At 43.7% G+C, this 13,812-nt stretch overlaps 3 protein-coding genes across 3 annotated transcripts; 2 read left to right on the top strand and 1 right to left on the bottom strand.

Moving 5' to 3' along the window:
• The first annotated feature begins 7 nt into the window (after window positions 1–7).
• Window positions 8–3,212, top strand: kbtbd7 (kelch repeat and BTB (POZ) domain containing 7). Its single transcript, XM_080412421.1, has one exon. It carries the CDS (start codon window positions 256–258, stop codon window positions 2,248–2,250), a length of 1,995 nt encoding a protein of 664 aa, XP_080268547.1. The 5' UTR covers window positions 8–255; the 3' UTR covers window positions 2,251–3,212.
• Window positions 3,213–4,179: 967 nt separating this feature from the next.
• LOC308073657 (ras-related protein Rab-33B) lies at window positions 4,180–6,005 on the top strand (the record flags this gene model as incomplete). Its single annotated transcript, XM_080412686.1, has 2 exons — window positions 4,180–4,437; window positions 5,494–6,005. 2 exons carry the CDS (start codon window positions 4,180–4,182, stop codon window positions 5,938–5,940), a joined length of 705 nt encoding a protein of 234 aa, XP_080268812.1. The 3' UTR covers window positions 5,941–6,005.
• Window positions 6,006–9,138: 3,133 nt separating this feature from the next.
• LOC308073282 (methionine--tRNA ligase, cytoplasmic-like) lies at window positions 9,139–11,985 on the bottom strand (the record flags this gene model as incomplete). The annotated part of the gene is made up of 1 exon (XM_080412160.1): window positions 9,139–11,985. The coding sequence occupies one exon, from the start codon at window positions 11,983–11,985 to the stop codon at window positions 9,139–9,141; it is 2,847 nt and encodes a 948-aa protein (XP_080268286.1).
• Window positions 11,986–13,812: the final 1,827 nt, after the last annotated feature.

Here is a 13,812-nt window from a genome sequence, read left to right as displayed (position 1 = left end):
TCTCTGGCTGAAGAAGACAGATATATCAGCGCTGGCTGGAAGATACTGCAATCGAGGGGAATGGATATAGTTGTTAGAAATAATCTATAAAGAGTAACACGTAACGGTATCTATGTTTTGAACATATGATTTATGATCATCCCGGATAGGATACACAAATCTGGCTTGGCATGCATCTCGGTGGCTGTCCACCGACAACAGTAGCAAGCTATTGCTAATGTTTGCATAGCATGTTTGTTTTTCATTGATAAGCCAATGTTATTTGACCAGCGCACGGACATTTTCACGTTATCATCAACAAGAACCATATCCCTATGTAAAGGCCTTTTGTTTGCCTATTTACTGCAAATATATCTCTGGATACATACATTGATTGCATCAATGGCTTCTTTGCTGAGTTATTTCAGTGGTCCCGAAGAACTGGAGGATGCGAACCATGCTCGGGACTTGATGCAAGGATTGAAATTACTGTACGACTCTCGACTTCTCGCTGACGTTACTATCGGAGTGAAGAGCGATGAGTCCCTCGTCCATGGCACTCAGTCCGCGAAATGCGACATTGAAAAACTTTTCCTGTGTAACCGCAATATACTCGCTGCTGCCAGTCCTTATTTCAAAAGCATGTTCACCGGTGGCTTAAATGAGAGTATGCAGGACAAGGTGGTCATTTGTGGGGTAGACGCCGAATCCATGTCTGTGATCATAGATTACTGTTACACAGGGAAAGTCAGAATCACAGAGGGCAACGTCCAGAGGCTTTATTCAGCTGCCAATATGCTGCAACTTGACTATGTCAGGCAGGCATGCTCAAGTTTTATGTCAAGGAGGCTGGACCTCTCAAATTGTGTGGGAATTCTCAAATTTGCTGACACCTATGGCAACCCAGAGTTAAAGGGCAAAGCTCAAGCCTTTATAGCCAGGAACTTCTGTCAGCTTTGTAGTGGGAGGGAGCTTTGTGAGCTTGACTTGATACAGCTGAAGGAGATACTGTCTCTGGACACCTTAGATGTGGATTGTGAAAGGAAGGTGTGCACAGCTGCCCTACAGTGGATTGAGGCCAATGTACGAGAGGAAAATGAAGATGCTCTGCAAGTACTCAGGTGTGTACGCTGGGACTTGTTTAATGAGAAAGATAAAGCTTACCTCGAGGAACGCATGGCTATTCCTGTCATAGAGAAATACCTGGCACATTTCATTAACAGGTCAGCAGAGGAAAGCCAGAGTATGTCTGCAAAAGTGCACATACCAAAACACAGAATAGGTGTGAGTGCAAAGGAAATGATCCTCTTCTTTGGCCTGCCAAATGACAACATAATGTGCTGTGACCCTTACTCAGAGGAGCTCTACTTCATGGCCCCGCCTCTTGTGGACCTCAGCACGCAGGACTACAAGCGTTCGACCATGGAGTCCTTGATTGCCTGTGCCACACCTGAACACAACCTGTACCTAGCCTCACACCTCTCCAAGCACTTCTGGGTCTACAACCCTGTATTGAACAGCTGGCAGGAGTTGGCAGAGAGGCCTCTGGGCAGGATGCACTCTGGGATGGGCTATCTCAATGGCCATGTGTACATCCTGGGCGGCAGAAACCCTGTGACAGACGTCAGACTGAAGGAGGTAGAGTGTTACAGTGTCCAGAGGAACCAGTGGACGTTTGTGGCCCCTCTGCCCCACTCTCTGGGCAAGATGCAAGTGGTGTCGCTGAACGATCACCTGTATGTGGTGAACAAACGGCGACTGCTTTGCTACGATCCCAAAAGGAATCGCTGGCGCCACCTTGGCTCGCTGAGGAGAGACAAGCTTCACAAGGCCTGCATCTTTCAGGACCAGATCATCTGCGTGTGCGATATCCCCGTGGTGAAGGCCTACAGCCCGACCCGGGGGGAATGGAAGAGGATGGGGGACATTCCTATCGATAGCCGTGCCCTGAACTACCAGGTGATTCAGCACAACGGCAAGCTGCTTCTACTCACTCAGACCTTACTGCAACACAATAAGAACAGGGTCCTCATCCATGAATACGACCAAACCAAGGACAACTGGAAAAATGTTATGGCAGTGTATGTGTCCTCATTGGGACCCGTATGTGTTTCAACTCGTGTGTACCCAGCGTGTTTGGGTTCTGCACACAGCTTCTCCACTGAGGAGGATGATGACAGCGGCTCCAGTGCTGACTGGGAATTTTATGGGATGACCGATGCAGTCTCAGATTCTGGAAGCTCCAGTTCCTTCTCAGATGAGAATTGGTAGCAAGCATTCTAATTGTGTCAAAGGATGTCTCAAAGGAATTTCTGTTCTGTATGCCAAGAAAAAAAATGGTGATGCTATTGCTATTTAAGATTCAGTATTAAAAACTACAATTTACTGTGAAGACATAAATCTTTTAAAAACTTTTTTTTTTAAACTTCAGATAGGTTAGTGTATAGAGAGACAGGAAACCAAGGACAGAGAGAGAGAGACAGATTTGAACACGGGTTCTCGTGCTTGCTAAGAGTTTATGGTCTGTGCACTAACTGGTTGAGCCAAGTTCAGCCAAACCTTGTTTATTTCTCCAACAGTTAGGCTAGTCATTTATGTCTGAGTTAAATTATTCTATCACACTTATTATCTGTATTACTTGAATTTACCATTATTTCATATAATCTATTGGCAGCAAATGTCAAAAGAGTAGGGCTTTGGGCATATTTTCTTAACTTTGGTGCACCCATTTAAGTATGACGCTAACATGATTTACTAGGGGTTTGAAATCGGCTATTCTTTCTGCCGTTGACATGTTGAGATGTCACTCAAAGCCAGAGTTGTGAAATCTACTGTATCAAAAAGTAGAAGCCATGTACTGTACACGGTAAAATCCCCAGTGTTAATAAGTAATCATTACATTTGTGCACTACAAATGGAGTTACAAATGGAAAAATGAACACTGAGGATTTTATGATATGCTGACTCAGGTTAGGCTTCAGCAAGAGCCAGTATGCCATGATTAAAAGGGTTTTTAAGAATGTAGATTGAAATCAGTGTTGTGTGAAGATTGTGCATTTTTTATGGTTATAGTATTTGTGGAAATATTGTTATGTGTGTGTGAATTCATTTTAATGTAATCACTGTACTTCTTTTCAGTGAAATGGGCCGAGAAACCCCATACAGAGTGTAACTATGTTTTGTAAAGATTCCTTTAGATGCGATCAAAGTATTTTGCTGAGATAATAAATGAACGGTACTCCATTTTACTTTAACTGATTTATACAGTTTTTATTTACTGTTGTAATTTTTATATGGTGGATTACAAATCATAGTTGTGTGTGTGTGTGTGTGTGTGTGTGTGTGTGAGAGAGAGAGAGAGAGTGTGCGGCGCAGGGGGTTGTGTCACATTCTACTCAAACTTCAAGTCACAATTCAACTCAAGGTTACTAAAATTGGGATATTTCCTCACTCCCTTATCAAAATAGACATGGTTTATATTGCTGTTTTGTAGTGTAAAATAAATGGATTGCAACTTTAAAGAAATTGACTACTGTGGACCTGTGGTTTTCTGTATTCCAGTAAAGCGGCATCTAGTGCCATCTACTGGTGGTTATTCACTACAATATACAGCTCATTGAGCTAGCTAATACAGCGATATCAGTGGTGGAAAAGTACTCAAATATTTGAATATAGTAAAATGATTGATACTGTAATTTAGAAATACTCTTACACGTACAAGTTTGGTATTCAAAATAAGAGTAAAAGTACAAAAGTGTTGGCATGACAATGTACTTAAAGTACCAAAAGTAAAAGTACTCTATATGCACAATGTCCCATTTCACAAGTTTTCAAGTGTATTAAAATGTATAAAAAAATCTCTGAAAATAGCAGATCTACACGCTCACAACGCGTCCGCCGAAATGTATGTAGGGCTGAAGTGGTTAATGTATGTTTTGTAATAATAATCAAAATCTACAAAGTAACTAGTAAATAAAGTTCAAATAATTGTAGTGGAGTAAAAGTACAGCATTTGCCTCTGAGATGTAGTAGAGTAGAAGTAAAATTATAGAAAAATGGAAATACTCCAGTAAAGTAAAAGTACCTGAAAATACTCGAGTACAGTACTTGAGTAAATGTACTTAGTTACTTTCCACCACTGAGCTTGATAGGGTTACACATTCTCGCGGTGTTACGGTGTACTGTATTGAAAAATGAGCGATGGCAATAGAAAACAAGCCCGGAGAAGAATTTCACACAGTTTTCAACCGAAACGATTCCTTGGGATTGTCATCGCAGCGCGAATATGAGAGTCTGCAGGCTAGAATTTTCAAAATCATAGTAATAGGTGATTCTAACGTTGGAAAGACATGTTTGACTTATAGGTTCTGTGGAGGTGCTTTCCTCCAGAATCCAGAAGCCACAATCGGGGTTGATTTCAGAGAGAGGACACTACAGCTCGATGGGGAAAGTATCAAGGTAAGCAAAGCGAAGAATAATGATGATCCATGTATTTGGCATCCTATGCCTTTTTAGGCTACGTTAATAACGGGACTCACAGACGAACGCGCGGTATACACAATTAATGATGGTCGTCATCAGCCGACCTGTGCGGTACGGTTCTCATTCATCAAGGGACATCGAGCCATTGAATGTCTATGGCCAGACATATCATAGGGAAATTCAACTTTAGAGTGACCCTTGACCGAAACCTTTATTAGACCGCAGTGGAGATTAAGAATGAGCGTTGGAATGAGCCTTACCATTACTTTTCTTTTGCTTGAAAACGAGACTGAATGATGGAGGCTGGCCTAGTCTAGCCATTTTCACATTTTGCCTGCCTTTTTTTGTGGGACAGTTTGCTTTGTCACATCTGCCCCTCCCTCAAAAATGTACCTTCATTTATATTTCAGGAATTTGTAATAATAATCCCTAGTTTGTTTTATCACCATGCTAAGGCTACCCACTACAGAACTACAGCATTGGGGTATTGGCCACAATGGAGAAGCATCTGTTGACTTGAGGGTTTTGATTGATTGATTGAATACTTTATTTAGAAGTTTGCAGAAAAAAGTTAAATACACGGTCAACTAAATAGGATTGAAAAGCCCATGAAAGCCTATAATGGCTTGTTTCAAATGGGGTCCCCTCAATTCATTTATTGACAGACATTAAATGACAGACAGATATACACTACTATGCAGAACATCATATAAACAGTTTATAAAATGAAAAATAAGAAGAACTTATTATGAAAAAAAATATGTATAGTTAAAAGTTGGGGTGGGTGGTGGCGGGGGGGGGGGGGGGGGGGGTTAGGTTATGACTTTTACAGGGGCCACCTGAAGGTACTCTTTTAGGGAAATGGTTCACATCTCACATCTTTGATTATACTCAAACTGAAGAGGAGAAAGACATGTTTGGAAGATGTGATAACAAACATGTGGATGTAAACTAAGAACACTATTGTTTGGTACTTACAAGCCTACCTAAACCGTTCAGGGTAATGTTTATAATTTGTATCTGACATTTCAGCTGCAGATCTGGGATACGGCAGGCCAGGAGCGCTTCAGGAAAAGCATGGTGGAGCACTACTACCGCAGTGTCCACGCTGTCATCTTTGTCTATGATGTGACCAGCCTCTCCTCCTTCGAAAGCCTCCCTGAATGGATTGATGAGTGCCGGCGACACGCTGTGTGTGAGTCTGTGCCTCGCATCCTGGTGGGCAACAAGTGTGACCTGAGGGACCTGAGGGAGGTGCCCACGTCATCAGCCCAACGACTGGCGGACAGCTACAACTTCCCAATGTTTGAGACTTCTGCCAAGGAGCCTGCTGAGAAAGAGCATGTAGATGCTATCTTTCTGACACTGGCCTACAGGTTGAAGAGCCATAAGCCCCTGAGACTGAAACAGCCCAGTGAGAGCAATATCAGGGAACTGTGGAATGAAAGAGAACATGGGTCAGAGACTTGTCAGTGCTGAACTTCAGTTGTGTCACAGAATGTCTCTGGGAATGTTCTTTCTTGTATAACCATAATGGTGCTTATGAAAGCAGTGTGGAAGAGGGGCCCATAACTGAGAATGTTTTGATCAGAAAATATGATAGGTAACAGGACAGGTGGAAAGCTTGCAGCTGAATTTAACTAATTTACCCACAGGCTGTAGGGTACCAAGTGAGACAGTATTATGAGTTTGCACAGTGTGAAATTGACAATTCAGGTAAATGCATGTGAAGTAAATGCAACTCAATCTGCAGATGAATTCACGTTGAATCAAACCATGTAGCATTGATTGCAGTATGTTGCACTATTTTATGGATGTAGACAAATGATAAGCAACCATTTAGCAGAGCTATTGCTCAACTATTCATTGCAGGCAGTGAATACAAGGGAAAATACATTACATAAAGAATAAAGGGACCAATATAAAGGCCAAAATGTAACTGTGAAGAAAAACAAGCTATCATTCTGCAAATCTATGAAACTGATCATAGATTTTTTTTAAGAAACTTGGTAAGCATGATTTTATTATGCTGTTGTGGAAACAACACTATACTAAATTAAATGCTAATATAAGCTAGCTAATTTTTGTATGACTAGACATTGGCTCTACATGCACATGCAGACAGAGCATTTCAAAACAAATAGCAAATTGAGAACTTGTGGCTGTCCAGGACCAATTACGACTTGGGCTCACATGAAAGTTGCATGATGATCAACTAAATATTTGGGTGGGGTGAGTAGGGGTTGTCTGAGACTGACAGATACATGTTTTGCATGTGTGCTATACCTTAAAAAGATTATGGAAATTTGATACAAAATTGAGATAAATTAAAATAAAGATAGTTTTATCAACATTACTTAATTATTTAGACTGCTGGTTGCAAATGTGATCTTTGTTTTGTAACAAACTGATGAGGATAGGGAGCCTAAACAAGCGAATGTGGTAAGAAAACAGCATTTGCTGCCTTAGGTCATTTTAATGAAAATATATTCACAGTACAAGAGTTTTGTGATTTAGATTTCTCTACACCCCCTGTGTATCTTCTATATAATAACCTGTACGATGCTGGGTACCGATACATAGTGTGTATATGTTTAGGGAACAGTTATTTAAATTCATTGAATGGGATTGAACGGCAGAGAAAACCCAGTGCTAACAAACCTGCGCCCACTGCTTTGAAATCCAATCCTGATACCGTCTATGACGTGAAGGACTGTCCTAAAATCTTTGTATTGGTTTCTGCAATGGAATTTTTTAAAAGCTCCAAATTGTTCCCACCCAGTTTTTGGCCATTCATTGAATTTAGATGTCACCAGACATATAAGTAGATCTATGATATCATCGGGCTATGTGAGACTAGTAGTTTAAGAATTTATAAGAATTTAGTGTTCCTAATGTTCCTATATTTTAGGAACACTAAATCCACTAATATGAAAACAACAAGACAGGGTCATAAACAGCATGGCTTCCCATATTGATGACATCAGTCTTGCCCAAATATGGAAGGATCAGGGATGGTGGATCTGAGATTATGAATTCACAAAATGTGGAGAAATAGACAGACAACCCATAAGCAACTAGAAAAAGTGATCCTCGGAGCACAGGTCTCCGCCAGGTCAGGTAGGTTATTCTGGCCCAGCAATATGTTGATTTGTGGGAGATACTGTACCAATCTTAGCCAATCACGATGGACAAAAAAATAGGCCAATGTGAAAAGAGTGGCATTTCTTCTTCAGCCTTTCACGGCAATCGGACCCTGCGGCCCATGATTTGAGGCATTTTGTTCAAAAGCGAACCACTCCTGCCAATCTTAGCCGTCTTGATCACATGACTATAGAGATAATGTGTACCGATTTGATGTTTGGACAAAATTAGCAGGAGTAATATTTAAAAAATTGTTTAGCAAAAATCAGCCTGCTGGTGGCGCTATAATAGGCCAATGTGAAAAGGGTGGATTTCTTCCACTGCTTAGTGGGAATGTACGTGCAAAGTTTCACGGCAATCGGACACTGCGCTCATGATTTGAGGCATTTTGTTCAAAACGAGCCAACGAACATTTTGGCTAAGATTAGATACCAATCTTAGCCAATCAGGATGGAATATGAAAAATCGGACAGATCCGTCTTGATCACGACTATAGAGATAGTGTGTACTGATTTGCGTGATGTTTGGACAAAATCTGCAGGAGTAATATCAAAACATGTGTTTTAAAAAAATCTGCCTCCTGGTGGCGCTATAAAAGGCCACTGTGAAAAATGCAGGGCAGGGGTTTTTCCTTGGCCTCTAGGGAGTGTGCCGTGCGTGCAAAGTCTCACGTCACCGGTCCAGTTATAGGTAAAATTGCGAATCAGCCTGTTATAGGCCATGAGGCTGATTAGAAAAATGGAGGGTGGCATTTCTTCCTCGGCCTAGTGGGAACGGACCACTCCTGCAAACATTGGAAGCCAATCTTAGCTAATCAGGATGGAATATGAAAATTGGACAGATCCGTCTTGATCAAATGACTATAGACATAGAGACTGTGTACCGATTAGTGTGATGTTTGGACAAAATCTGTAGGAGAAATATTAAAATGTGTTTTGTAAAAATCTGCTAAATAAAATTGTTGATCTACAAGCTCACAATGCATTGCATCCATGTGTTATTTGCGCGACAAAACAACATTTTGTGAACAATATTCACAGTAGCTCAATAAATGCGAGACACAGACTACATTTCTCCCCTACTTAATTGCATAAAATATTCGAAGACTCTGTGGGGAGTGCTTAGAAGATCTGGGGACATCTGTCTCACCAATTCGTCCAATCTCATAAGCTGCAAGCCTTTTGGTGTCACCTGCTTGACTTTTCTGCTAAAGCTATCAAGAGACTTTCGCCTGTCCCGGGGGATGTGGGGTGGGGGTGTGTATGAACTTAGAAGCTTAGGCCATTTAGTTGTCTACTCTATTAGACAGAACCCTACTACAGTTTTGGAAATCTTAAAAGTCTCCAACGATTGCTGTGGTTGAATGAAATAGGAACACATTTAATTTGGTGAAAATCTTTTTTTTTTTGTCAAACAGAGAAGGCATCTTTCAGAAAATCTGGTCACCTGTCTAGCTAAGGTGAGTGAGTGATGGTCTAACGGTTCATCTGTGTCATTGGACAGTATCTGGTAACCTATGTAATATGCAATACCTTATTTGTGTAACTTCTCTTTTGATGTGGCACTAGCACCACCAACTTTCTTTTTATTTTGTTGTCTTTTTTTCTTTATCATCGTCGGAGCGTCTCTCCCTGGGTCGGCGCCATTCACCAGTGCTACCACGGCAGCAGTGACCGGGGACGGTGCAGCAGTAGGCTTGGCCTCAGCTGTGTTCTGAGTGGCTCTTGCTGGGTCGGAGCCACTCACCAGTGCTACCACGGCAGCAGTGACCGGGGACGTTGCAGCAGTAGGCTTGGCCTCATCCTTGTTCGGAGTGTCTTTCCCTTGGCCGGCGCCATTCACTGCCTCTACCATGGCAGCAGCGACCGGGGATGGTGCAGCTGTAGGCTTCACCTTAGTGATGTTCTGAGTCTTCATTTGCTGTCCACCAAATCTCTCCTTCAAAGCCTCAATCTGGTCTGCCTCTAGTTTCTGGAACAAAGGACTGACAGTGCCAATGCGGTGGTTAGCCGCCAGGGTACATACAAAGCTGCCTGTACCTTGCATAATGGTGGCGATGCAAGACTGAGGGACATTAAACTGGTCTCTAATGTTTTGGCTGACTGTTGGCATGTATGGTAACAGCATCACGGACAGCAAGCATGCAACATTCACAGACACACCCGTCACTGTGCCTGCACGTTTCCTATCTGTGTCTGCTCCTTTGATCTTCTTCCAGGGCTGGTTGACCTGGATGTACTGGTTGCCAAGGCGAGAGACGTTAAGGATGTTTTTCAAAGCATCGCGAATTTTGACTCTGTCCATGAGCTTGATGTACTGGTGCAGCTCCCTACCCACCTGGGCCAGCAGCTTCTTGTCCTCCTGCTGCAGGTCCATAACGGGTACACAGCCCTCAAAGAATTTACTGACAAACATCCCTGATCTGTTAATGAAGTTTCCCAGATTATTAAGAAGCTCAGAGTTGTGTTTCAGAGCCATGTCAGTCCAGGAAAAGGCTGAATCCTGGCCCTCAGGACGCAGGTACAGCAGGTAGAATCGCCAAATGTCCGAGGAGATGCCGGTGTCCATCGCCATGTCCCCAAACACACCCACGCCACGGCTCTTGGAGAACTTGGTGTCTTCATAGTTCAGATACTCAGTGGCAATGAGGTGGTTGACCAGAGTATAGTTGTCCTGAGCCCCCAGTAGGGAGCATGGGAACACCACGCTGTGAAACGGCACGTTGTCTTTGGCCATGAAGTTGTACAGCTCCACTTGCTGAGGATTCTTCCACCACTTCTCCCATTGGTCTGTGTAATTGGCTGTAATAGACAGGTAGCCAATAGGGGCATCAAACCACACATAGAACACCTTATCTGCAAAGTCAGGGTGAGGTACTGGTGTTCCCCACTTCAGGTCCCTGGTGATACAGCGTGGTTTGAGTCCATCCCTCAGCCAGGATCGGGTGATCTGTATGGCATTGGCTGTCCAGTCTCCTGTACTGGCCAACTTGTCCAGTGGCAGCGACTCCTCCAACTGGTTCTCCAACTTGGGTAGGTCGAGAAACAGGTGTTTTGAGGAACGGATGACAGGCGTCTGCTGGCAGGCTTTACACTGGGGATCCCTGAGCTCTACAGCATTAATGAGCCGACCACACTTGTCGCACTGGTCCCCACGGGCCTCTGGGTAGCTACAGTGAGGACAGACACCCTCCACAAAGCGATCGGCTAGGAAACTCTGGCATTTTTCACAGTGTAGCTGTTCTACTGTGTCCTCCACAAGGAAACCTCTCTCGTAGAGCCGCCAGAAAATGTTATGGGCAATTTTTGTGTGCTGCTCGGTGGTGGTTCGGCCGAAAAAGTCAAAGTCGATCTGGAACCACTTGTAGATGCTGGAGTGGACGGCATGGTACTTGTCACAGATCTGCTGGGGTGTCAAATTCTCCTCTCTGGCCTTGTTTTCAGTGGCTGTGCCGTACTCGTCTGTACCACACACAAACAGCAGGTTCCAGCCTCGCAGACGACCAAACCTGGCAAAGACATCAGCACTAAGAACACAGCCAATGATGTTGCCCAGATGAGGGACGTTGTTGACATAAGGCAAAGCACTGGTCACCAGGATGTTACGTTTACCCTCCTGAGGCAGAATGGGGTGTTGTCTCTCTGTGGTCAGTGTGCAGTTGTTCAGTTGTTTACTCCATGTTAGGGCAGCTGACTCCATCTCCTCCTCTGAGATATGACATTCCCTTTCCGTACCCTCAGTGGTGCTGCTGCTGCTGCTGCTGTGTGGCTGCTGGGTGTCTCTGCACTGGGCCTCAAGGCCCCTTCCCTGCAGCATCTTCTGAGATGCAGTCTGGCAGGCCTGCAAACCAGCCACACGGTCAAACCAGGCCTGCACTGACTTGTGTGCACCTGTTATTCGGACGGAGGAGTCACACAGAACAGGATGCAACGATGCCCACAGAACAATATCAGTGACTGAAACAGCTTCTGCAGTTAAATATGGAGTAGTCATCTTGCTCAGGCTTTGGTCCAGATAGTTGAGGGGTCCCTGGAGGGACTTGGATGCCTCTGTAACTTTTCCTTTTCCTTGCAGCACAGCCGTGTGGAGGGCCTCCAGCAGTGCCGGTTGAAGCTTGGAGGCTTCCCACTCAAGCCATTGATTGCAGAGGTCATTGGATTGCTGTCCGCTCATATCAAACAGGTACTGGCAAATGGCATTTGAACTGAAGAGCCACGATCCACTGGGCAGAAGCAAGGCTGGCAGAGCTGGACGACTGAGGAAGGGTACTACTCTCTTGTCGGGGTTGACATATTGAACATCACATTGGACTCCAGTCAGATGTAGTGCAGCTAGCGCCTTCAGGCAATGTGGATTGCCTTCACTTACAAAGAGTTCCATTGGTATTAAGCTATATCTAACTGGTTCGGAGAGTGATTTAAATGCTTGTATGATTTTAAATGACTGAAGTAAAAACAAATAACCTCACCCGCAAATGCTAGATATTGTGATTGTGCTTTGCCTTTTAAAGGCCACATTTATCAGCACCGTAGCATCACAAAGGGCAAGTTGTGACATGTGCAACCTGTTCAGCTGGCGTTTAGTTACCTATGGCAACGGTAAACAATGGGGAATATTTCTCAATGCGGAGGGCTGAAATTTTAACGCCATTGAACACTAGCCTACTAAGTACTAACCCATAGGTCTTATTTTTATGCTGTGGCGAGTCATCTGTGACTCTGTCCAGGGCTAATCTTGCAAACTGCTGGACCGATCAGCGCCAAAAAACGTTGGCCTACTAGCCAAGAAAGTACTTTGCCACACAGTGTATATTTTTGAAAATATTTAACTTTTGTAAATGGAAGTCAATGGCGGTCGGATCAGGCTGAAAACTTGCCCAAATATGGCGTAATACGTCATAGAAGTATCTATGACGTAGTCTTAGAGAAGTCTGAGATCCACATGAAGCCCTGCTTGGCTGCAGGGGAGCTATTGTGCTTATGAGCTTCAAGCAGTAGCAGGACTACTTGTCAATCAGTGTCCTACCCAACACCAGGGTCTACATTACTCAATGGAAGAGTAAGGAGACCACCTCTAACCCCTGTAGCCTACAATTTACAATTTATGCATTTAGCAGACGCTTTTAATCCAGAGCGATTTACAGTAAGCAAGGACAACACAAGGTAATACATCAAATGCATAGAAATAGTCATCTAATAATAAACTAATACATAAGTAAACCAATAATCTAATTATAAACTAATACATAAGTAAACCAAGAACCTATCATCAGCCTGTACATTGAAACTATACACACTATAGGATGTCTACATAACATGCTATCTAAGTTTGTAATGTAAGTTACATTTTAGCCTTTGCATAAGCATGCAAGGTCGTCAAGGCTAGGGCAAGTGCTGTGGCAAGTGCTACGGGCTGAGATGGAGTCTTAAGAGGTGAGTCTTCAGATTACGGCAGAAGATTGGGAGTGAGTCTGCAGTTCTAATTGCAATGGGGAGTTCATTCCATAGTTTGGGAGCCAGAAGGGAGAAGAGTCTGGGACGTATGGAGTGTTGTCCCGGATGTTTTAGCGAAGGTTCTGACTGTCTGACAGCTTCCCTGTGGTAGCTGATCTGAGAGAGTGGGAGGGATTGTAGGGTTGGATCAGGCTTTGAAGATATGGGGGTGCCATACATTTGGTTACCTTGTAGGCCAACATCAGTGTTTAGTACTCTGTGCGGGCAGTAACTGGGAGCCAATGGAGGGAGCAGAGAAGGGGGGAGACATGTGAACATTTTGGCTGGTTGAAAACCAAGCGTGCTGCGGGGGGTGCTCCTTCCATTCCGACATCTCACTACTCCGACTAGTGGCTTCCGCGTGCGGTTATAGGGTTAGGGTTAGGTATAGGGTTAGTAACCGTCGGAAAGGCGACATGTCAGAAAGCCGACATGTAACTGTGCTGCGGCATTCTGGATCATTTGGAGAGGCTTAAGTGCACATGCCGGGAATAGCCTAGATGTACAAGTTATGTTGTAATTTATTGACAGATTGGGGACATTTTGATTTTATTCAATAAAATAAGTTCCGCATTGCAGCTTTATATAAAAGCAATAAAACACCTGAGGTCATGCTTTATGGTTAAGCCTACAGCTGTGCAAGGCAACAGCACTCTGCTTGACTGCTTCACGTCATGCCACAACATTGCTAATGCTATCGTATATTAATGGGTGG

This window comes from Gymnoscopelus braueri (genome assembly GCF_963280865.1).
Source record: "Gymnoscopelus braueri genome assembly, chromosome: 18".
Classification (NCBI taxonomy): domain Eukaryota; kingdom Metazoa; phylum Chordata; class Actinopteri; order Myctophiformes; family Myctophidae; genus Gymnoscopelus; species Gymnoscopelus braueri.
Note: the sequence above shows the minus strand (reverse complement) of the source record. Positions and strands in the feature narration are given on the sequence as shown.

Excerpts from the sequence above, each read along its gene's own strand:
- kbtbd7 (XM_080412421.1), top strand. The coding sequence starts at position 256 with ATGTTATTTGACCAGCGCACGGACATTTTCACGTTATCATCAACAAGA.